Source organism: Podarcis tiliguerta (assembly GCF_965153285.1).
Source record: "Podarcis tiliguerta genome assembly, chromosome: 11".
In the NCBI taxonomy this organism is placed as follows: domain Eukaryota; kingdom Metazoa; phylum Chordata; class Lepidosauria; order Squamata; family Lacertidae; genus Podarcis; species Podarcis tiliguerta.
The window spans coordinates 14,637,014-14,663,023 of NC_139544.1; the positions used below are offsets into that span (position 1 = coordinate 14,637,014).

At 43.2% G+C, this 26,010-nt stretch overlaps 1 protein-coding gene across 1 annotated transcript in view; it reads left to right on the forward strand.

Moving 5' to 3' along the window:
• Positions 1–594: 594 nt before the first annotated feature.
• Positions 595–26,010, forward strand: part of FBN2 (fibrillin 2) — a 138,609-nt gene continuing 113,193 nt past the window's right edge. Inside the window, exons 1-5 of the mRNA XM_083403565.1 lie at positions 595–1,451; positions 4,954–5,036; positions 8,321–8,419; positions 10,557–10,652; positions 14,663–14,758. Coding sequence (XP_083259691.1) covers positions 1,222–1,451; positions 4,954–5,036; positions 8,321–8,419; positions 10,557–10,652; positions 14,663–14,758 — 604 coding nt within the window. The 5' untranslated portion in view covers positions 595–1,221. The remainder of the gene's footprint in view (positions 1,452–4,953; positions 5,037–8,320; positions 8,420–10,556; positions 10,653–14,662; positions 14,759–26,010) is intronic.

Sequence of the window (26,010 nt, forward strand, 5' to 3'; positions counted from 1 at the left end):
TGGGCGAAATCGCAAAAATTAAAATCATGCCGTTTTTGAGCGATTTTTAATGGTGGCGGCGGAGAAAATCGGCGTGCCGATAGGGAATGCCATACGTCCGGATTCCTCCGGGCAGCGACTCCGGTGCTCTACTATATGCAGCAGTATTCCGTATGTGTCCGGGACAACCCGGACGCATGACAACCCTATCCCGGAGACTCCAACTGAGGGAAATTTGGCCGCTACCGGCGGCGGGTGAAAAACTCCCCTGAACATTCTTGAGGTGGTGATTTTGTTGGTGCAAGGAGAAACTACGAGGCCAGGGGGCTGGGGCGTGGATGAACGGACTGCTTGAGAACGGGCAACAAGGTTGTGTGACTGGCTGGCGCCCAACGGCTCCTCTTCCTCTGACAGACTTTCCCCTCGGCGCCCCCTCCTAATTCCCGGCCTCAGCCCCTCCCTCCCTCCCCGCGGCTTCCAACGAGGCTCCTCCTCCCATCCCTCCAGCCCCTTTTCACAAGTGCCGCGGCCCCTCCCTCTCCCGCCTCCCCTCCGGGCGCCCCCTTCCCTCAGCCTCCCTTCCCTCCACGGACGCGCTCCTCTCCCACGTGCTTGGCGCGGCGCTGCTGCTCCCCACTGACGAGCGGGCGGTAGTGCCGCCCTGCCTCCCTCCCTCGCCCCTCATTCTTCTCGCGGCGCACCGGGCAAGAGCCGCCGCCTCGCCTTCCCCCGAGTCGGCAGCAGCAGCCGCAGCAGCAAGCTTCTCTTCAAGAAGAAACGCCTTTTTCGCCTTCCAGGGTGGAAAGCTGCCGCCGGCCCCTGTCACTAGCGGCTCCTTATCATTATTGCCGTTATCCTCGAGGCGGGCAATTTCGAGCTCGCTCTCCGAAAAGCGCCCACACCCCTTTCCCCCTTCGCTCGGGAAGAGCTGGACCTCATCTCCCTTTCCCCCCCGACGGCTTTTAATCGACGCGTTTCGCTCGGAAAGGCGAGCAGCGGAGAGGCGGGAAAAGGGAGGAGGATGCAGCGCGGAGCAAGAGAAGGAGCAACCGCCGCCGCCGCCCCCCTGGCCGCCCCGACCCGCAGCAGCAGAGCGTCGCGCTGAGGTGGAGGGGAGAGCGAGCGCGGCCCGGAGGAATAACGCCTCTTCTCCTCAGGAAGGGAGAAGAGCTCCCGAGTCAGGGGCGAGCCGGAGGTCGGGGCTCCTCTCTGAGGCACCTCAGGATTTTCGCGCCCGCGACCATGGCGAGGCGGCGGGAGCTCCGCCTGCAGCCTTATTTCCTCTGGCTGGGCTGTGTGGCGCTCTGGGCGCAGGGAGCAGCCGCGCAAGGCAAGCAGCAGGTCCGCCCGGCGGATGGAGCAACAGGCGGCGGGGGCGGCGGCGGCACCAGCTACCCAGCCTCGAGGAGCCTGGAAGGCGCCGCCACCACCAACCGAGTCCGCCGGAGAGGCCAGCAGGACGCGCTCAGGGGGTAGGGAAGCCGCGTTGCCTCGCGCCGCGCAGGTAGGCCTGCCTCTCACAAACAGCGGCGGCGAGGCGGCATTTATAGAAGCCGCGTGCCCGGATCGTACCACTTTCAGGCGGCAAGCGGGGGTGGGGTGCATGGTCTTCGTGGGAACGGAATGGAGCAGCCTCTGCGGACGCGGGGGCCGCTAGGTGTCAGGGGAAAAGGATCCTAGCCCAGCTTGATGCTGCTTGATGCTCCAGTCGTAGGTGTGTCATGATTGGCCCCGCCCCAAAGAGCAGGTCACCTGGGGGGCCTCCACCTGCAGTCTGAAGTGGTACAGTGCAGGCAAAAGGTTTATCTCCTCGACCCGATGCTGTTTGTGAGAGCTAGGCCAGGCGTGTATTGCCTTGTTGTTGTTGTTGTTGTTTAGTCGTGTCCGACTCTTCGTGACTCCATGGACCAGAGCACGCCAGGCACTCCTGTCTTCCACTGCCTCCCGCACTTTGGTCAAACTCATGCTGGTAGCTTCGAGAACACTGTCCAACCATCTCATCCTCTGTCGTCCACTTCTCCTTGTGCCCTCCATCTTTCCCAACATCGCTCTTTTCCAGGGAGTCTTCTCTTCTCATGAGGTGGCCAAAGTATTGGAGCCTCAGCTTCAGGATCTGTCCTTCCAGTGAGCACTCAGGGCTGATTTCCTTCAGAATGGATAGGTTTGATCTTCTTGCAGTCCATGGGACTCTCAACAGTCTCCTCCAGACCATAATTCAAAAGCATCAATTCTTCGGCGATCAGTCTTCTTTATGGTCCAGCTCTCACTTCCATACATCACTACTGGGAAAACCATAGCTTTAACTATACGGACCTTTGTTGGCAAGGTGATGTCTCTGCTTTTTAAGATGCTGTCTAGGTTTGTCATTGCTTTTCTCCCAAGAAGCAGGCGTCTTTTAATTTTGTGGCTGCTGTCACCATCTGCAGTGATCATGGAGCCCAAGAAAGTCAAATCTCTCACTGCCTCCATTTCTTCCCCTTCTATTTGCCAGGAGTTGATCGGACCAGTGGCCATGATCTTCGCTTTTTTGATGTTGAGCTTCAAACCATATTTTGTGCTCTCCTCTTTCACCCTTATTAAAAGGTTCTTTAATTCCTCCTCACTTTCTGTCATCAAAGTTGTGTCATCTGCATATCTTAGGTTGTTGATATTTCTTCCGTCAATCCTAATTCCGGCTAATGATTCATCCACCCCCGCCTTTCGCATGATGAATTCTGCATATAAGTTAAATAAGCAGGGAGACAATATACAGCCTTGTCGTACTCCTTGTATTGCCTTAGCGGCAAGTTCTCGTGGACGCAACCAGCTGCAACCTGCCATCCCCCCCCCCATCAAATATGTGCATGCACACCATCTCAGCAACTTCTGGGTGATCCACAGGCAAAAATTCTGAAATGTCACCTTTACTGTGCTTTGATTAAACCTTCAGCTCACCTTTATTTTGCTTCCATGAAACCTTTGGCTACCCCTGCTGACAACCTCTAAAACCACTTCTGTAGTGCCCATCACAAGTTCTTTCCTCTTGTCCTTTCCTCTTGTCCTATGCTCATCTCCCGCAACCTCCTGATTTCCAGTGTTCCAGCCCCAATGAATTCCTTCCCTACCCCATATTATGCAACCACTCCTGCAATATTCCTCCTCTACTCCTTCAAGTACTTCCGTGCAACTCAAAGGTAAATTATCCACATTCCCAGTCCCTATCTTCTAGCTCATTTATCCTCTTCAACTGGTCTTTCACCATCCGTAAGTCTTGTTTCTGATAAACCATTCAGTGTTTCAGGTGAAAACATTACTTTATCCTGCCTCTGTAAAGCCTGCAGCCACTTCCTGATAACTGTCCCACCAATGCTTGTCTCCCATGAACAGCCTCCTTCAACCCATAATTCTCCCTTGGCATCAGAGCCCAATCAAACTCCCACCAAGTGGCCTTTAATCTTTCTTCCAGGATTTCAATATTAACTCTGCCACTGTTATTGTCACTTACTAGCCTTATGTCCTGTAAGAACTTAGCAACATCCCATAAGCAATTGATAGTTGCCTGTGGGTGGCATCAAGTCTTGGACCTGGACACATTCTTTAATATTTCCCTTCACCCTCCTGCTGTCTGGTCCCCACACCCAGAACTAGTCCTAATGTGCTCTCTTGAAGCACACCGCTGTAGAGCAATTGAGGGTTCTCTTTCATAGAAGGCTACAGTTTTGAAGATGAAATGGGTTTGCCTTATTTTTCTATTTGACTTCTCCAAAGGTCCCCATGAAATAGACACCATTACTCCCAGGGGGTGCCAACTTGAATAACATATGGCGGGGCAGGTAAGCCCCGCCCCACATTACTGATCACATGATGCAGTGCCCACACACTATTTGAATGGGAATTCCCATCAACTTTTGGGGGGCCCGGCCCCCTCAAATATTTTATGGCAAGGAGGCTCCTATGATTACGCCTTTATCTTTGAAGTTGTCTTGTAGAAAACCTACCAACAAGGCAATACATAGGAACCACTGGTTTGCAGCTAGCTCTAATGGACAGCCACATTTCTTTTGATCTTGTCTCTACCAGGCTGTTTTGTTAAGATGCAGTTGTATCCCAATAGCCACCTCTCTATACAGCTTGTTTTCCTAATCAGTCCCATCACACATCTGTGCATTCCTTTTCAAACTTTCAATCCAAATACTAGCAGTTGTCTCCATTTACTTCTGTCCTTTCCCCCTTCTGTAATTGTTGCTTTTCTTCTTAATGTCTACTGATTGGCTTGATTTGAATGTTAATTTTAAATTTTGGTCCATCTTGGAAAGTTTCCATATGTTTCTTGAGAGTGGTGTAAAAAACATCTGGCTTTTGCAAAAGAAAGCATGTGTAAATACGACACTAATAGCAATACCAAATGTGGCAAATATTGCTTCAGTTTCATGATCAAGTTTTTAATGGTCTTTGCTATAACAGTGCTGAAGGGTGATTTCAATTAAAATCTGCTGAAGAAACATGTTTTTTTCAGATTGGTTGAGGGAGGCTTTAAAATGCTAAGTTATAAAATGCATGATCATTACTTTCCACTTTTAAATCTTTCTAATATACCTCTAGGAAAACCTGATTTTCATACAAAATGTAACTCATGGTGTTAAGATGAAAAGGCTGTTTTAGATATGTTTGGTGTGAATTATTTACTGCTTGTAAAGTAGTTACAGTAGAGCATGCATTTGGTCCATTGTTCAGAACTGTTTAAAAATGGTACCTTACTAAATACTTATTACTTAGTCATTGTCTGTTTTTGCTTTTTGCTAAAGAGAGGGGTTCTTAGCTCTTGGAGGGAGGGATTCAGTGAAATGCTTTTTTTATTAAGAAATGTGAGGGTTCTGGAAAAAGAAAAAAAGCTTGCATGTTGTTTCTGAGGCCAATGCATTTTTATCCTGCAGACCTAAAATCTGTTTCCATTGACCTATATTTCTTGTGTACACACTTGTTTGCATATAACAGGCCAAATGTGTGTGGCTCCAGATTCCACTCCTACTGTTGTCCTGGATGGAAAACACTCCCTGGGGGAAATCAGTGTATTGTTCGTAAGTGTTTGGCTTCAGATTTTACAACCTCTGAGTAATAATCCATCCAAAAGACATCTTTGAATTTTAATTAATTTTTAAAAAGGAAGTAAGGAATTAATCTACTCTGGTTGCTAAGTTTAGGCTTCCATCATGCTTTTAAGAACTTGACACTAACTCACAAATCTATTGATTTTAAAAATGCCCTTTTACAGATTCAGAAATCCAGCAATGAACACTTAAAACAGAAATAGTCAAATACTAAGCAAAGTAGGTTGTACTTTATCAACAGAAAGAAAATGTAGCTGAGTTACCTAGGAATAATATTTCACATAAGGCTGTTGGTTGTTTTTGTTAGTTCGGGGCTGTGCTACAATAGATCTAGATTAGATTTTCTTAAATATATATTTAACAACAACATGATTGTTTATTTGGCAAAGCTCTTTATTGTGCTGAGCTATGTGACAACTGATAAGACTTGACAAAAGCATGTAAATCAGTTAAACTGTGGTTTGGACTCACCAGGAGTGAGCCTACATCCTGTGGCTAAGGTCAGAGTTCAGCCCTGGAACATGTGAAAAATGTTAAAGTTCATTTGGGCATATGCAGACTAGAGGGCTTTTATTTCCCCACTGACTAATATTATCAACATCCACAACTCTGGAATTTAGAGAGAAGAGGCTCAGGCAGTTGGGGTTTCATAAGTTAAGAGCACAATGCAATGCAAGTTTAATCAAAAGTAAAATGGTGTGTTCAGTGGGTCCCACTGTGTTCCGTGGGGCTTACTCCCAGGAATTTGTATAGGAGAGTAGCCTGCTGTAAACTTCCCTGGGAGTAAATTCCATTGAACTGAGCGTGGCTTATTTCTCAGGTGGCATGCCTAGGATTGAAGGATAGTTCAGTTTTGTAGAGCATTAGGCTCTTAATCTCAGGGTCATGGGTTTGAACCCCACATTGGGACAAAGATTATTGCATTGCCCCATTGCATTCCAAAGGGTTGGACTAGATGTTTCTCGTGGTTCCTTCCAACTCTACAATTCTATGAAGTGTAGTTTATGGCCCGAGCTCTTGCACTGTGACACAGTAACAGTTTATAAACTCAGGTGCCACATCTCCAAAGCTGTTGCAAGGGCACAATACATAACTTTACATAGTTGCTGAGGTCTAATCCTCAACCCCAATACTAATGCAGCAATAGTTACCAGCACTGCTACAATGCTTCCCAAAAAGTATAGACCCAGAACCAAGAGTTCTTCCTATTGAACTCAAAGGGCTGTTGAAGGGGCAATAAATTTCTTTTGTTAGTGTAATCCTGATAATCCATTCTAACTCATATCCTGATGCACCATTCAGCAAATCAAGTGACTAAGAAGACCTGAACTGGGGGTTGAAATTTTAAACTTAGTTGTGAAGGAATTTTGTTCACATTCTGACCCAGGTGTCTAGTTGGCCTTAACATGAACTGCACCATATAGGCAAAAGTTTCCTAACCCAGAACAACAATGCATAGCTGGCTAATAAAAGTAAGATAATAGATCTGTGTTTTAACTATTTATTCTACTTTCTCAAGTGGTGGAAGGGTGACCTTTATTTTATTTCTGTCCTCAGTTATGGCATTTTTGGTCAAAGTTTAATTTATATTGCAGCCCAATCTTCAGAACATTTTCACACATGATGCTTGAAATAGCTTTGGCTTAAATTGTTATGTAATGCAAATGTAAAACCTATCTCGGCTACGATATACATTCATTTTCTGTTTTGTGTTATATCCCACATTAACAACATCCATTATTAACACTGTACACAAAACAGCAGAAAGGGCCTCAAAGGAACATGTGAATATCTAGTCAGCTTCACATGGGAAAAATCGCTCAGTATATGCTGCTAAAACATTGAAAAGCGTTAATATAGATGCAGTGCTTGGAGTATAGATGTGGTCAGCCTGAATATTCTCCATCAGTCCTCTGAAAACCTACTGTATGAGATAGCCGGTTTGTTATATTCATGTAGAGTGCTGTCCATATTTCAATAACCATCAATAAAAGCTCAAACAAGGTAACAGTCCTATGCAAGTCTTGCTAACTCAAACAAGGTAGCAACCCTGGAAGTAAGCTGCACTGAACACTGGATTTTCCTCTGAGTAAATATGGATACGCTGGAGCTGTGAAAATACTAATTTCATTACGTATCATTTGTATTGCACTTTAGCTGTGGAAAGTTATTTTTTCCTTGCAGTGCAGTAGCTAAAACAGGTGTGGGAAGTTCCATCTGCTCATCTTTTAAATGTGTCAATTAAGCTAGAAAATATTCCATTGTCTCTAAAATGAGGTCAGAGAGATATTTAAAATAAATATTCCTAGAAAACGTTTGAATGAACCGTATCTCAAAAATAGTCACTTGTCTGGAGGTAATCATGTATCTTTACAGCAAAGGAACTTCAAAGTCTCTGACTAGCTCTATGTATGCTTTGGCTAGGAAAAAGTCAGCTGTTAGCATTGTTTTTGAAGATACTATTGCCAACTGGAAAGCCCATAGTTTAGGCTTATGGGGGATAAAACAATCCTGCTGTTAAATATTTGGATGAATTTAATTTGCCTGCTTTTTATTAGCAAAATAACAGCCATGGGGAAGGTAGGAGGTTTGGTTCTGTGGAATAAGTGGACCACATCATGGTTGCAATGATTTCAAAAGGATGCTAATAACCCCAAGTAGGAAATTTCCATTGGCACCAGTGGTTGCCAGTGGTTCATTGGGACCACAGCGTTAAAGGAAAGAATTTAGCCCTGTCTCCCATTCCTCCCCACACCCAGTGCCATGGTCCTGATCCAACTCATCCTACCCTCCTTTGTGGCTATCATCTTGATAGCAAAAACAGGTGTCTTAAATGCATTTACACGCTTAAGGTCACATCTGTTTTGTCTCTCAGCCCTTACATGCAAAAGTAAAATGTCACTGCATAATTTTAGAATATTCTGATTTCCAGATTGACTTTTACCTGTATTTAGCACACAAGTCTCACTTCTTGGAGAAGTAATGTTTTGTACCACCCTCTAAAATCTTAAGCAAAGCATCATAACAGATTGTATCTTTACAGTCCTGTTTTTAGTAAAAGTGAAGCTAGCATAAAAAACACAAAAACAAAAACAAAAGTAACATTGTTTCAGCATATACACAGTTGCTTATGTTCTTGGGGGGGTGTGTGTGTGGAATTGGACACATTTAAGCAAACAATTTATCTTGTTTGCCAGTGTTTCTTAAGCAATTTAAGATGTACAAGCATTTTGATTCATTATTTTCTTCCTCAGCAATTTGTAGAAATAGCTGTGGTGATGGATTTTGTTCTCGCCCCAACATGTGCACTTGTTCCAGTGGTCAGATATCGCCAACCTGTGGAACAAAATCAAGTAAGTCCTAAAGTCTCAATTTTTAAAGTTAGGGAGAAAAAGTGTTTTACACTAGGATAGTGTTTAAGGATAGATAAATACTAAGTGCACGAGAGAGTTACCTGTCTCATCTTCCCTACCCTCTTTTGCATGAAAAGGTGCTGCTTTGCATATAGAAGATTCCTGCTCCTTACTTTTTATGACTGTGTGTCTCAAATGCCCTCCCATGGGAGGTCCAACGGGTTCTGTCCCTACTTGCCTTTTAGCGAACAGTGAAAACACCTTTATTTAAGAACGCATTTGTGGAAAATGTAATTTAGTTTTTGCTGTTCAGCTACTTCAGTTCTCTGCTCACGCTCCGAGGCCCCCCAGCCCTTTCCCAGTAAATAACTTCAAATGGACACATAACTTTAGTTTAAGTTTTTGGGTAAAATTTAGGCCAGAACGTTATTGATTACAAAACAAATTGAGCAGTACTGGTCTATGCATTGGTCAGGGACTATAACTGACTCCTGCCTCTCTGGCTGGCAGTCTGAAAGGGTAAACACCAAACAAGGGAGCAACATCGGTGAAGATCAATTGAAGCTCACCCCGGGGTTCCTGTGGTCCTGGCATGGCCCTAGCCCCTCAAGCGGACTTCGGACGAGATCCAGGACCCCCAGATTCCTTTACTGGAATACCCTATTTCTGGAGGGGCAGGTGAAGGCCACGCCTCCCCTCCCGCACATTTATATCAACCAACGCCTAACTGCCAAACCTTACAAAGTTGTGACGATTGCTAAGGGGGTAGGCAAAAACCAAGTGGCTAAAGCCAATCTGCCAAATGGAAAAATTCCTACCCAGCCCCTGTGCCAAAGCAGGCGACCCAATCCAAACCAGCAGCAGCACCTAAAATAGGGAGGGAGGGCGGGTATTCAGCAGCGCGAAGCGAGTGCCCAACCCCCATCGTGATGCTGCATTTATAGGTCCCTGGGATCACGCCACTTGCCCCAGTTGACCCGAACAGCCAAGCGCGATCCCGGGGCCCAACAGACAAGGTTTGGGCCACACCTAGCAACAACACACCACGTGGGGGTGGCTTAAGGGTCCCGAGCGCAACCAGGACCCTTGATTTAGGAGGATCCTATTTGGGGTCTTTTTATGTATGTAGTTCTTGTTTTATTTTTAAAATTGACGTTTTGTATTTTGAATTACCTTATCTCTTGAAGTTATCAGCAGTGCAGTTTTATGCATGTAGTATTACCAAGAAACATGTCGTACTGAGTTCAGTGGGTCATACTCCCACGTAACTGGGTATAGGATTGCAGCCTCTGTTTTAATAAAGAAAATTTAGGAAGGTAGTAATATATTAATTCATGTCGATTATTCTGTGCACCTAGAATAATGAACAAAAGACCTTGAGGTCAGAGAATGAATGGGTGGATGGGATGAGGTTGATATGAGAAAATGAAAAAAGGAAACCAATTGTAGGAACGGTAAAGACCTTTGAGATAAAGACAAAGGAGCTTCAAAGTGACAACATAATCTAAAGGGGAAAGTGCAGAGACTTAAGAGAAGGATAATATCATAGTGAAATTAGAGGAAGGAAAAATATATTGAGTACGGCAGTCTAAAGGCAAAAGTTATAGTTGGATAGTTGTTGTTTTTACTGCAAAATTCAGAGCACCATACCTATTCTCTGTTTTTGGCAGAGTAGTTTCACCCCAACAGCACAAGAAGAGAGAAGGGTGGACAGAAAAAAAGAAGTGTCATGAACAAGGATGCAGTGGTGGGAGGGAGGACACAGATGTGAGAAAGTGGGGAGGCAAGTCTGTATAAGTGAAGAGGTGAGAGACTTCCCCATTTTTCTGACAGGGTAGCAGCAAATGAAGGAATTAGTTACACATGCATTGGAATTCACCAGCCTTTAGCTCCATGCCTGTAGCTTAAAACAACGTGCCTTAGATCGCTTTTAAGATTACAGCAAAGTCTTTCCAGTTAATGAGGTGCTGAAATATGTTACGTATTCTTATGTGGTTATTTCCTATTTTCTGCTTTAAATTAATACCTATCGCAAGTATTTGGGCAGCCTTGAAATATCACTGCATGCTTGATTGGTGGTTGTGCATTTTTTTAAAGCTACCTGCCATAATTTTAAATTGTTTGTGTTTTGCTGTAGTACAACAGTGCAGTATCCGATGCATGAATGGTGGTTCCTGTCTAGAAGACCAATGCCAGTGCCAGAAGGGATATATTGGTACTTACTGTGGACAACGTAAGTAGATACTTTGGCTTCCTTCTGGACTGTAGGAAAACCATAATTTGCCTTTAAACCAAGATCCCTAGTCATGGTTTCATTCTGGTTTAGGAGCAAACTACACCTTACTCAAACTATAGATTACCATGTTTTTGATGCAATAGCAAAATCGTTTGCCAAGAACCCCGTTTAGAATGACTGGATCAGCAGACAGGAGCACACCACACACTGCACCATTTTGTTGCAGGTCCAGCTTGTGTGCACTGAATTGTAGTTCACATGAAAATTAGACAAATATTATTCTTATCCATTATCACTATGCAAACATTATTTAAATGCACTGTACTTGAGATTAAAAAAAAACAATGTTATTTCACATGGCATCATAATTCACTCGCGATATATTTTTATAACAACACAGAAGTGTTGTCATTCTGCGCATAGATGAGTGAAAGGTAATTCGGTTTAATAAGCCTTGATAAGGAGTAGAATGTCTTGCGACAACAGTACATTTTCATGTGTTTCCCCTTGTGATATAAGGGGATAGTTCTAGCACACTTCAAAGTTCTCCCCTCCCTTTCATTCCCCCCCCGCCCCCCCCTTAGTATGAATGATTGATTCACTCCCTACTTCTGTCTTGTTTTGGCACAGGAAAGCTGAATGCTTTCAAAACCTGACCATACGCTGTAGGGGCTGGGTTGGAAACTTGCCTAAAAACATTGAGACCAAATCACTTTTAGCTGTTGCTTGAGGAAGTTGTTAAGACAGTGAAACCTCTTATGGTTGCAATCTGCTAGGTAAAAATGGAGCTATTTGCAGACATAGATACTTTTAGCACTTTATAGATTGCACTGCAATATGCACTTGTGAAACAACTCTGGATTATTTCATTTTAGAGTATCTCTTTAATTGCAGTCCAGTGAAAGGGAAACTCGCAGATTGAGCTCAATGCAAGAATGGGCTTTAAGTCCTTGCACAAACTGGGTTGTTTTTTTTCAGAGTAAGAAGGCAAATAAAAAACCCCAAGTATTTCCAACACAAATGGACTGTCAAAACCTTGCTATACATGCTGTAGAGTCACATACCTGAACAGCCAACTTCCTTATTTCCTTGGGTATTTTTGTGCATTGATGGTTGGTGGCTGACATTTTCAGACAGAAACCATGAAGAAAGGGAATGTGGAGTGAGATCGGACAGTTAGAGAGCAAGAAAAATCAGACAAATCAGAGAGCAGAAGAGATTGGATAAATCCATCCCCCCCCCTTTGCCTCTCTTTTACCCATTGGCTGCAGCATTTATTTATTTTTACAGTGGGGGAAACCTGGAGAGTTGGGGGGAAGAATGTGGACAAATCCTGCCTTAGAAGTGTTCCCATAGGAATGAATGGAAATCTTGACCTTGATACGCGTATGCTCGTAAAGTGAGACTTGTGTGTGTTTCTTTTAACAGACCCTTAAAAGAACAAAACTGTAAAGAAAAGATAAACATTCCTCCCTATTCAAAACTTGCATTTTTCACAACATACAGAACTGCTTCATGAAGGAGCACCTGTGGCTTGAAATGTTTGGCAATTTTGAACCGCTCTGCCTACTTATTCTGAACTTTGAATACCTTCCATCCATCCTTCCTTTTCTTTATTTCTTTTAGCACACTTATAATCCATCTTTCATTGCAATAGATCCCAGGGCGGGGTACAGAATACACTGACATAATATCACTGAAGTCTGTTCTTCTGCTGATAATTCTAAACTATGTACGTTCACTCATCGGCTGACACATTCTCTTGTCTTTATAACATTTCCCCCCATTAGTTACCATTGGCCTCAATCTAGGAAATCATGAGGGCAAAGTTACAGCGTCTTCCTGTGTCGGTGAGGCAAGGCGCACAGTATGGTAGCCTTTCCCAACCTGATGGGCTCCAGATGTTTTAGACTACAATCTCCATCAGCCCAAGCCAGCATGACCCATGGTCAGGGGTGACGCAAGTTGTGGTTCTGTAACATTTGGAAAGTAGCAGATTGGAGGATGTTGCGGTATAGTTTCTTGCTCTCTTCTTAGAAACTCTACATTTATATGTGGCTTTTTTGTGTGAAATGGGGTTTGTTAATGCAGTCTAGATGCTCAGATTCATAAGTGATCCTTGAAAAACGCAGAACGGATTTTAAGCCATCAGCGTTATTTTCACAGCACGTTAGCCTAATTATACTGCCCCTCCTTATATCCTACCAGCAAGTTACACTTACTCTGATCTTGTCAACACAAACTTTCCCTTCATTCCTTCTGTTTGCATATTCTTTGCCACCTCCTGCTATCTACATATGTGCTTTTTGTCCCTCTGTTCCCAGACATCATGGCACTGCAGACAAATGTCATGTCCCCTGGGGTGTCTCGATATGAAGAGGAGGGGAATGGTTTCTGCTGTATGTAAATGCTTGTTTGCTTAGAGGCCCATTCAGAAATCCTAGGGGTATAAAAGGAAATGTTTCTTTGGGAGAACTGATCCTGTTTTCACTTAACAGGCCAGCAAATTGAAGCTTTGATTGCCGTATGATAGAAATACTTATTTCAGATGGTTTTGCAATATTATTTCACACATAATTATCAGTGATAATATTCTTTGCAATGTTTTACAGTTTTGCTTTTGCAAGAAGTGGTAGGCTGCAGTTTGCTCAAGCAGTCATTGAACTATTCCTCCATTGTAAGGAAAATGCTATCTGGATTCTAGATTTTTATCTTGAAGTGGAAAAATCTGTGACTGCAGCTTCCATCACACCTAACCACAGGCCTTGCTAGCTGAGGCTGATGGATGTTGGAGTCCAACAACATTTGAAGGGCTATAGGTTTCATGCCCTTCTCTAGATATTATGAACTCTCTTTTTTTGGTGTAGACCCTTGGGTTACGTTAATCTCTAGTAATGTAAACTTCAGGTTGCGAAAGCAAAAAACCCGGAAGTATTTTTCTGGGTTTCGCCGCTCGCACATGTGCAGAAGCATTCTATCGCACCGCGTGCGTGTGCAGAAGCGGCACCTCTGGATACAGATTTTTTGGGGTGCACACAGAAAGGTCCACTGTATTTTTAATATAATGCAGTCCATATGACCTTCTCTGTGCAGTTTTATGATTGGTATATTGCAGGAGTCGGCGACGTGCGGGTCAACATGCCGCCCCCAAACTGAGCCGCCCGCTCGGTGAGTCCCCCCCCCCCCGCGCTGCGCTAAACCGGCACGGCGACTCGCCAAGCGGCACCGGAAATTGCTTCTGCGCATGCGCAGATACAGAAAATCGCGTCTGCGCATGTCCAGACACGGAAAATCGCTTCTGCACAGGTGCGATTTTCAGCATCTGGGCATGCGCAGAAGCAATTTCCGGTGTCGCACTGCGCCAGTCCGGCCCACAGATGATCTCTGTGGGAGTGAACTGGCCCATGATCGGCAAACCTTGCCAACCCCTGGTATATTGGGTTCCACCTCCCATTCTTTCATAACCCCCAACAGGCTCACTGATCGTATTTCTGGTATTAGGATGTATTCCTTTATCTTTTATTCAGCCTTGAAAAACAGGTTCCTCCTCTCTGCACCCATTGAATTTGTATATGTGTGTATACCTCATTGTTCATCATGCATCTAGAAAAGTATGTACCAAACTATAAAAACTCGTGGGATACCTCCTAGGATGCTCTCAGGGTCTGGGTCTGTCCCCCACCCTTTGGTATAGAATTTCAGCCTAGTATAGATCCTTTTCCTAGAACCTGTTCATATTTTCTGACCTCTTCCCAACACTCTGCCGCAAACCTCACTTATTCCGTTGTATTATAGCAAGCTCTATCTCAAGCATAAAAGCAGGTGATTTCTTATTAAAGCTATTATAAAGACTTATTGCAGGTTTCACTTAATTACCATGTTGGGCATAAAGATGGTGAAAAGCATCCATTTTATTAATTTGTTCTGTAGAACTTCAAAGGGATATTTTCAATATGACCAAGTACGTAATTATGGGTCCCCCCCCCCTTTTCTATTTCAAAACACAGCTGTCTGTGAAAATGGATGCCAGAATGGTGGTCGCTGCATAGGACCCAATCGCTGCGCATGTGTGTATGGATTCACAGGCCCACAATGTGAAAGAGGTAAGAACTAAAAACTGCAGGGAGGGAAATGTACATGAAATCAATGTGGGTCCATCATTACCTTGGTGACTTCATGTTTTCATATTTTTTAACTTATTGTTAATTGTCCATATTCTTGGTAGCATATAAAATTGCAGAAGTTATTCAAAACGTGTCAGAGATTTCATCTGAGAACAATTTTCTTTTAAATATAATTTATAAATCCCATTCTTTGTTAAACTCTTGGTTTCTTTGATTCCTAATTTTCCCTGTCATCTTTGCCAATTCTACATATTCAAATAACCGCCTGCCATTCCAATTTAGTTGGTGTTTTATCTCCCTTCCACCAACTAGCTATTAACATTCTCGCCACAGTAGTGGCATACATAAATATCTTTCTTAATTCTTTCAGTATATCTGCAGCAATAATACCTAACAAGAAGGTTTCCGGCTTTTTGATGAAAGTTAGTTTGAACATTTTTTAAAGTTCATTATAGATAATTTCCCAAAAGTTTTTAATCTTTTTACATTTCCACCACATGTGGTACATTGTTCCCTCTGATTCTTTACATCTCCAGTGAAGATTTGAGCTGGTTTTATACATTTTCTCCAGCTTGCTTGGTGTAATATACCATCGGTAGAACATCTTCATAAAATTTTCTTCTAAAGTAAATTTTAAGTCCTTTCTCCAAAGCTTTCCCCAGGATGCCATCTGAATATTATAACCGAAATCTTTAGACCACTGAATCATCACAGATTTAACCACCTCCTCCAGCAGTTCCCAAACCAGTAACAATCTACATTTTGGAAAGTAATTTAGTCTTACTTTGTAATAGATCTTTCTTAACTTTCAATATTTCAGCAGCAAACCCTTTTGTTTTATCTGATTTAAATATATCATTCACTTGATGATTATTTGATTAGCTAGGCCTCTTCTAGTCCCTCACCCCTACCCCGTGGGAACTGTTTATAGTGGGGTGGCTATAGGTTTATATTGACCTGTTAGCTAAACTTCTCTTGCCTTCACAACACAGCCTCATTTGCTCCATAAATTCAGGCCAAATATGTTTTTTGAGTTGGAACTACGGATCTTAATGCCACAGTCTGTACTTCCTCAGGTTCTTGTCAGAGGCTCCATGCAACAAGGGGGATGCGGGTGGCGCTGTGGTCTAAACCACTGAACCTCTTGGGCTTGCTGATTGGAAGGTCAGCTCCTGTTGCTCTGTCCCAGCTCCTGCCAACCTAGCAGTTCGAAAGCACACCAGTGCAAGTAGTTAAATAGGTACCGCTGTCGCGGGAAGGTAAACAGCATTTCTGTGAGCTCTGGCTTCTGTCATGGTGTCCCGTTGCTCCAGAAGCGGTTTAGCCATGCTGGTCACATGACCTGGAAAGCTGTCTGTGGACAAATGCCGGCTCCCTCGGCCCCATAGTCTCCTTTGACTGGAATTAACCATCCATGGGTCCTTTACCTTTATTAATAATGCATAACCATCACAATTTATAGAGTAGAGATCACTGTTGTTTAATGTACTGAGGCAGCGAGTGTCTAATGATAAAATAGCCAAACAGTGCTGGTAATTTGCCTGCTTTGTAGCTTGAAATTTTAGTGATAGTTCTTAATTCGATGTCTTAGAAGTTTATAGCTAAAGTTTCCGCAGATTCCTTGGGTAAATTGTGTTAATATTTGTGCAGTGTAATCCTACGCATGTTTACTCAGATGTAAACTACTGTGTACAGTGGGGCTTTCTTCCTAGTAATTGTGTTTAGGGTTGCAGCCTTAAAGAATTTATCGTGCTAATATTTATGTTATTGTACTTTAAATACAGAGATTTTATAGTTCTGTAAATTAAGGTAATTTAAATTAGGTATTTTCTCCCTAATATGGAACACATGTAGCTTTCCTTTAGATTGGCCTCTCAAACTCCGTGGTATGATAAAGCGTGACCGCTTGTTCAGCTATCTGGGTTTCTAGCAGACTAATTTCCGGGCTGGAGACAGGAGACTGAGCAGTAACTAATCACTGGCATGATTACAGTATATTTAACTTGAAGGTTTGCTGCTGGGCTGCAAGAAAGCACAACCTCTTTTTGGACACTCCCAGCCACACTTTTCTATCTATTATTTTGTATCCTTTATTGGAAACTCTTCCTGTGGCCAGCTCTGCTTCTTGGTTTTTGAAGATATGCAGATAATCTAGAAGAATGTTCTTTGTGAACTGCAGAATATATATATATTTTCAATGCAATATGAATTTTATGAAGATCATGTGAATTTCAGTAGTCATATGAATTAATAAAAATGTTGGGGATTTTTTTTGAGGGTGGTATTTTATTATATTTAGTAATTAGATTTTTTTACCCATGTATTGCCATAAAGTCCAAGGGCAGATAATTCATACCCAGAATAAACCCATTGAAATCAGTGGTTTCAAGATAGTAATTTTTTAACAAGCCCATTGTTTTCGGGGGCGGGGGGGGGGGCTCTTCTGAATATGACTTGATCAGATACAACTGATATTTACCTGAATCATAAAATATCCATCAATGAAGGGAAGGGCCCCTCCCATTCATGAAAGGCTAGCAAAAGGGGGAAGGCAGTTTTTGGATTCTTCCATCTTTAGGGACCCCCCCCCCCCCAAAAAAAAATTGGGAGCGCTATTCAACCCTTTTGAGTAGATGCTTGGAGGGCAGAAGGGACTGCGTGGTGAAAATAGAATCAATGCTTGGAATGTACAGTGGTGCCTCGCAAGATGAAAAGAATCCGTTCCGCGAGTCTCTTCGTCTAGCGGTTTTTTCATCTTGCGAAGCAACCCTATTAGCGGATTAGCGCTATTAGTGGTTTTGCAGCTATTAACGGCTATTAAAGGCTTAAGGGATTAGCGGATTAGCTGCTAAAAGGCTATTAGCAGCTTAGTGCCTTAGAAAAAGGGGGTGGGGAGCGAAAAAAAATCGCAAGAATTGCAAGACATTTTTGTCTTGCGAAGCAAGCCCATGGAGAAATTCGTCCTGCGAAGCGCATTGAAAAATGAAAAGCCCTTTCGTCTAGCGGGTTTTCCGTCTTGCGAGGCATTCGTCTTGCGGGGCACCACTGTATATTTACACACAGGCAAATGAGAGGGAAGATAGTTCTTCTGCAGAGAGAATTGTCTCCATAGTGCTATTTTGAATATAATCCATTATGTTTATTTTTTTGACATGTAAAAATAAAACATAATGATAACCAAACAAATAAAGACAAAGATCTGCATTACTGTACTATGAATTGTGGGTGAGCTATAACATGAGCAGGCATCTTTATGCCTCCAAAATTTGCTTCAGTGGCTTGGGGAACCCTCTGGGCCAAATTTTGGAGGTAAGCATGAGGCTGAGCAGGGTTAAGAGAAACCAGAAATCTGACTCTGCAAAGTGGATTTCCATTATGCAAGCAGGAAAACACCGCTGCATGTTGCCATAATAATATTTTGTATGCTTTGTATATCTTAATGTTTAATAATAATAATAATAATAATAATAATAATAGTTTAAAACTTGAATTTGGAGAACAGAGAAGGATTGTTATAGTCATGAAAATTTTCAAAAGTTGTGAGATGAATTTATGTTTAAATTATATAAAAAGTAAAAAGTTTTTAATTATGTTAGAAGTGAATTCATGCTTTAAAGATTCTTGCAGCACATAACACTATAGTAGGTAATACTGTTTATTCAACAGTATTTACTGGAGTGTATATTCACATCTGTATCATATCTATCTATATCTATCTATCTATCTATCTATCTATCCAGTAGCATATTAAAACTTGGCTAGGATAGGTAAATAATCGTAATTCCAGAGTTACATTTTATTTGTGTGTGTTTGTGTGTGTGTGTGTGCCTGCCTAAAAGAAAAGTACATAATTACAAGGAGGCACCCCAGCCTTATACACAGGGACTACAAGGAGATAAGGATAGAACTTGCCAGGTTACAACTAGGGATCAGAAAATCTTGTCAATTTCAGTATCTGTTTCTTTTTTTTCCAGTCATAAGTTCAGATCACCACATTGCTAAATCAATTTGTGATTTTTTTTCCCTTATGAAAATACACCAGCATTTTACTGTGAATTTCTCATAATCTATACCTTTAAGTGCACTTTTCCTTAGTATAATGCATTTTTGTACATTATTTTCACTAAGATATGCATCGTTATGCAAACTTTACTTAGCATATGCATTTTTGTACAGATTACTTGGTTGGAGAACCGCATTGCAACATTCAAAGTGTGGATTTCACAGCATGCCTGCGTTTTAGTTCTCATATACCGGTAGTTTCAGGAAATGTGAATTAGGTAGATTCATCTTTATGTGTGAACAGACTTTCTCCCTCACTCCTAGTTGCAACATAATGTGACCTTTTGTGCTACTTTTGTGCATTTATGGCCATTTTCACATTATGATAACTTGCATTTCATTATTTAAATGACGTATATCTAGTTCTTCATTGGCGGGACAGCTTAAAAAAGCATCAAGACATCTTTTTATTTCTTCATAAATTATATTTTTCTACAGAAACACGTTTCTTTTGGGCTGTAACATTTCCATACCTCATATTCCAAAAATCAACAAAACCAGCCCATCTTGACCAGAACAATTAAGCAATTTGTGGCACCTCAGATCTTACAATTGCCTGTGAAATATACTCAGAGTCGCAAAGTGATTTCATGCTCTTTATTCAGCTCATAGTGGTGAGGAGGAATGAATGAAAGTCCCCTCAAAGTATCTGCTTTATATACATTATTTACACAATGGGCTGCACCTGATTGGCTAATTCTGGAATTCTACTGTAAGCCAATCAGGTTGTGGATTCACTTATATCTGGAGCATGATTGGGTGGTTCCTGCCAACCAATCATACTGCTGCATTGTTCTAGGACCAATCAGACTGCTGCATTCTGAATCCTATTCAACTCAGTACATAACACCCCGTGTTTCCACAAGACAACTCTGGGGGTACCGGGTACAAACTGAGTGTGCTGCTTGGGTCTCGGGGGGCTTGTAAAGCTGGATGCCCTTCTGGGGAGATTTAGAGGGATTCTTATTGCCATTGCGTGGACAGGCGGAGTCCCCCCCAAACACAGGGCTGCCCCTGTGTGGAATAACGACTCAAGACAATGTGCTATGGGGTTAAAATTGGCCACAACTTTATTATGTTTCAGATGTGGATAGACCTTGGTTCAGGCATTGGGCGTTTCTCCCTCCCAGTCCCCCGCCGGGGATCTGGGGAACATCAGGGTTATCCAGAGGGTGGGGTGGGGGGATGGGTTGGCTCTGGAGAACATAGGTTCAAGCAGAGAGAGCCCACCCCCGTTATGCCGCCGTCGCAGGGGAGAGCAATGACAACCTCTCAACGTATGGCCAAAGCCTCCCCTCAAAAACCCCTTTAATGGGGAACCCTGGTATCACGGCCGCAAAGAGAAGGGGGGCGTGAGTCACCGCTACATGCCCACCCCCAATTTAGGGAAGATAGACTAAAGGATTCCAACCAAGGCCTGATTCCGCCAAAGTTGTGACGTTTTGCTACGGCAAAGGCAAACCTGCCAATGCAGGAGAATTCCTTTCCGGCCCTTCAACAGCAACCTTGACGTAGCAGCGCCCGCGTACCTGTGGAGCAAAGGTTAACCTACAAAAGAAGTCTTAACTGAGGGTGGGTAGGGTGGGAGAAGCTCTGGAGCTAACTGACGATTCCCAGGTAAGATCCTCCCCCTATTGGGTGGGCAGGGTGGTCCCTCCCCCTACCTGTCCTGATCACCTTGGCGACGATTCCCCAGGCGGGATTGGGCAACTGGCTAAGGTAGGCGGAGACCTCCAGGTATCCCACCTGGGGAAAGGCAAAGCCAAACCTGTGTTAATGGTGCCGCATAGGGTCCAGTGGGCTGCCCGCGACCACGCAAAGGGTGCCCCCCATTTAATGTGGGGAGCGCTCATTCTGTGGCTAGGTTTGTGGTGGTGCATTGGCCTGGTGTCGCAGTGGAACTGCGCACTTTCTTTGGAGCTGAATGCATCATCTGTTCCCAGTAGCTTTCTATGTACACAGAGGCTTCCAAGCATCTTGCCTTCCATATAAACTATCCCTGAGAAGAAACAAGTCTGTTCTTTGTTTGCTTTGGCATTGATTTTTATCCTCCATTCTCCTCCTTTTCTGGGTTACCTTTCCCCTCCCAGTTGGGGGAAAGTCCATTATCTTTCCTCCCAGTTTGGGAAGTGGCTTGGCTGCAGCTGCTGGCTGTGTGCCATAGTTGCTGTGCCACCTGTGGCGATCCCGCTTGTCTGTTTGCGCTAGCAATGATCAGCTAGCACAATGAAAGCAGTACATGGAAAGTTGGGGGAAAGGCTTCCCTCTAAACCAAAAAACATCTGAAAATAATCAAAAGTAATAATGAGAGAGAAATTTTCCAGTCTAAAAATCTGACATGCATAGGTTGGGCATGCCTTGTTTTTATGGGAAATAACTCTCTTCTGTGCTGGAACGGACTGCAAGCCTGAAATGCTGTTACGGCTTATCCTGTATGAATCCAATATTCCATTTGACTGCTCTGCTATTATTGACTGATTGCTCTATTCAAACATGCATTGTAGGTTCCATTTTAATATCCATATTTAAATTCTCCTTAATAAATGCAGTGTATGAAGGCTATAGGGATGTGGGTGGCGCTGTGGGTTAAAGCCTCAGCGCCTAGGGCTTGCCGATCGCAAGGTCGGTGGTTCGAATCCCCGTGGCGGGGTGCGCTCCCATTGTTCGGTCCCAGCGCCTGCCAACCTAGCAGTTCGAAAGCACTCTCGGGTGCAAGTAGATAAATAGGGACCGCTTACTAGCGGGAAGGTAAACGGCGTTTCCGTGTGCGGCTCTGGCTTGCCAGAGCAGCTTCGTCACGCTGGCCACGTGACCCGGAAGTGTCTCCGGACAGCGCTGGCCCCCGGCCTCTTTGAGTGAGATGGGCGGACAACCCTAGAGTCTGTCAAGACTGGCCCGTATGGGCAGGGGTACCTTTACCTTTTTATGAAGGCTATGCTCATAAGTACTAAGGCAAACATTTTTTAGCATCTTTATGTTTTTAATTTCCTTTGTGCATTTGTAGCACACTTGTTTTGAAAACAAAACAAACCCCCCAGCCCTTCAAGATTTCCCTCTACTGCTGCACTGCTCATTAAGTGTTTTTTGTTACTTGCTGCCTATGCAGTTCCCCTGTGTGCAAAGCCTGTGTTGGAGTGCAGTTTCTATTGCTAACCCCTCCCCCACTGGTTGCTCCTGTTGGTCCACCTGCCTCACTGTTTCCTACATTGGCTGGCAGCAGCTGTTGTAAACAAACATCTGCCCTTGTTCCCTTATGAGGTGTCCAAGAGCCCGTATAGAGTCCTTACGTGGGTTCCCTATTGGTAGGAGAAAATAACAGAGGCCAACCAGAGACTATTGAGAAGCAAAGCAGCTAGTGAGCCTGATCTTTATTAAACTGTTGCAACAGGGTGCTTCCCTCACACGCAGGAGGACAGAGGAGGACCCAGAACAAAGGTGTGCCTGCCCTTACTTATACTGTGTAGACATTTTAAATTCCCTGCCCTGGAGCTAAAGATCACCCCTCCATACATCACACATACATCACAGAAGGGGTGTAACCCAAGACCACCCCCCACAAACATCATACCTACATCACAGAAAAGGCGGTCTACAACAGAAATTTGAATGTTGTTGTTTTTCCTGTCTGCCAGCTTATCTGATAATGCCATATCTGATTGCCTTTCCGGGTAGTCTGGCCATTCCTTTGAGATGGTGATTACCCAATTCCTGAGACAATGGGAAGGTTCCCTCACCCCCTCCCTCCTTGCAGAGAAAACATTTGGTCAGTTTGGGAGTCAAAATGGTTTCAGGACTCTCTTCCTGTGCTGCTCCAGACATGTGGTCCCCGTATCTATGTACGTGCTTGGTTGGTACATTTATGAACATATAAGACCTTAAATTTTTTATTCCACAGCTCTTCAGCATTTCTGACAGGGCCTTTTGCAGCTGAGCCTGGAGATACTGGGAATTGAACCAGGGGTGTTTTGCTTTCAAAGAACCTTCTCCAGAACTGAAGGGATGAAGGGGGAGGGCTGGTACAACATCCAAGGTTCAGTTTCTGGCATCTCCAGTAGGGCTTGGAATATCCCCAGTTTGGAGAGCTTCTGCCCATCAGTGCAGACAATTCTGACCTGGATGGACCAATGATCTGACTTCTTATAAGGCAGTTTCCTATGTTCTTTGTTTTACACAAGCATTAAAGTGAAGTCAAGGCTGCTGCTTAGCATGTATGTGGGAGCTCAAGCAATTATTATTATTATTATTATTATTATTATTATTATTATTATTATTATTACTCTGCCCATCTGGCTGGGTTTCCCCAGACACTCTGGGCGGCTCCCAACACAATATTAGAGACACAATACAGCATTAAACATTAAAAGCTTCCCTAAACAGAGCTGCCTTCAGATGTCTTCTAAAAGTCAGATAGTTGTTTATTTCCTTGACATCCGAAGGGAGGGCGTTCCACAGGGCAGGTGCCACTACCGAGAAGGCCCTCTGCCTGGTTCCCTGTAACTTCACTTCTCACAGTGAGGGAACCGCCAGAAGGCCCTCGGAGCTGGACCTCAGTGTCTGGGCTGAATGATGGGGGCTCCTTCAGATATACTGGGCCGAGGCCATTTAGGGCTTTAAAGGTCAGCACCAACACTGAATTGTGCTTTGAAATGTACTGGGAGCCAATGTAGGTCTTTCAAGACTGGTGTTATATGGTTTCGGCGGCCACTCCCAGTGAGTATTAGGAGCAGCTAGATTAAGTTAGCAAACTTAACCCTGGATTCAGAAATGTTCTGCCACTATGGCAGTGGAACGCCTGTCAAATTCCATATGTACTCAGCCTAGATGGAAGAGAAAGCACACAGTTAGAAAATATGAAATGGTGTAGTGGTAGCATACATCAGTCCCAGCATGATTTGAGTAGAGGATTGCAGAAAAGCATTTGATCTTTTACTTGTGAGACTTATCTTATTCTAAGCATAGTTAATTTTCTAGGGAAAATGACGACTTTTATTATCCTCCCCCAACAGAAGAGACTGGCTCTCATTCCCCACATGCACTGTATTATTCCCAGCTTGCTGCATAACATTGTAAAAATGCTTTTTATTTTTATCTGGTCTAAATCAGTACATGACTATCTAATGTAAACAGCCAAAGCCTCATGGCAACCTCTTTGTTTTGGCTGTGATGCATTATTTTAGAAAGAATAGGTTTTTCATTAATGACCATTAAACTATTGGAATAAAATGTTTGAGGTGATCGTTAATGTATTTATTTGCAGCTTCTGCACAGTTTGACGTTTTGATAGTCTGTTTTGTACAACAGTAGGCCAGGACATAAAGCATATTGGCAGATGCTTATATTTTGAAGAATTATATACAGAAATGAAACACGGGAACACAAAGCCATGATTTACTTGAAACCTATAAAAGTCTGATTTGTGGGTTAGTGGAATGAGGGCTAAATCAGGGTGTTTGCTTAAGTGATACTATGATTGCTTCACTAAGTATTGGGCTCTCTGTCCCCTACCTAGAATGGAGACCCATCTCTTGCCCCACCTAGAGTAGAGGCATGGTTGATGATGCCAAAAGCTGGGACCTTTTCAGTGGCTGCACCATCTTACCCCATGAACTATGGGCACTTTTTACTCATGATCTCTAGCTCTGCTTTAAAATGTTTTTTTAATTTTGTGTAGCTTATGTATTTTTCTTGAATATTTTTTTTTGGTATTTTAGTATATTTTATTCTGTTGTAATCGTTCATTGTTGCAAGCCATCTGAGCAATGCTTGAGTGCTAGTCTTGCTCTCCCGGTGCATGGGATTATAATTGTGCGGAGCCTAAGAATGGAAGGGGACCTTGTGCGGGTGAACAAACTATGGAAATGCTGTTATCTGCTGATCCCAAATATTTGCATTAGTGCCATGCCAGCCTAACATTGCTGATATAAGATCTGCAGCACAATCTCAGAAGTTAATTCAATTGTGCTCAATAAGGCTTACTTCCTAGCTTGTGCATTTTGGAGCTTAGCGTAAGTTTTGTGACATTGCATTGGTGTAACTTTTGTTACATCCAGTCTTAGGACCTGGCTGTTGTTTTAAAATGCAAATGAAAGATGCTGAAAAAAGTACCATAAGGTAGGCGTAAATATATGTGTGTACACACAGAGAGATGGACAATTGTTTTATTATAGCTATTTTGTCATTCTCCATGTCCTAAGTCATTCCATTCCTGGAGACGACAGTTTTCAGAGACAGAGAAGAACGTAGCAACTACATGTGAAAAGTAGGTTACCTAACTCTCATCAAGGCATAAGATTTGCTAAACAAACTATAATTTGTAACATGTGTTCCATCAGTGCCTTTTGATAGAATTGTTCCCATAGCGACAGTGGGGCAAAAACAAATTGTGAAACTCCTAACACGACACTTGTCTGCGCACAAGGAAAATATGAAGTTAATTTTTGTTTATGTTAATTTTACGTTTAATTTAATTAGGTGTAAGGAAAAAAGTGTCGTCAGCCTAAGCATGGAATGCCTTCAGCAATGTGCCAGCTTGTTTTCCTATGCACCATGGCAATAAATCATTTTATCAGCCTTGCATAGGTTGGTTTGAAATGCCACCGGGGATATGTGTCTACGGAAATATTTCAGATCCATGTAATTGTGGACTTGTAGGTGTGATACACTGGTGACGTGTCCAGGATACCATCATTAATACATCACCATGTGTTGGGACTTGTGAAATCCCTCAGCCTTAACATAGAAATTAATGACTTGGAAGGTAGTTCTAAAAGGAAAATTGAAAGCATCCCACTGTCGTATCAGGCATTCCTTAGAAAGTGGTCGTCCCTTAGAGTGGAGCTGATCCATAGCATGGTTTGATCATAGCATGATATTGATACTTTTGTTACAGCCCAAGTTAGAACCTTGATGGACAATCTCCTACTGAACTTCATGTAAACGTCTTTGAGCATCCCAAAGGAAAAGTGGCATGAAAATATTAAAAATCCTATAGGCATTGGCTGATGCAAGTCTTCCTCTAAACCAGGGGCCAGCAAACCTTTTCAGCAGGGGGCCAGTCCACTGTCCTTCAGACCTTGTGGGGAGCCGGACTATATTTTGAAATAAAAAATGAATGAATTCCTATGCCCCACTGTAATGGTTCTAGGGGTTGCTCGTGAGTAAGTTGCCGC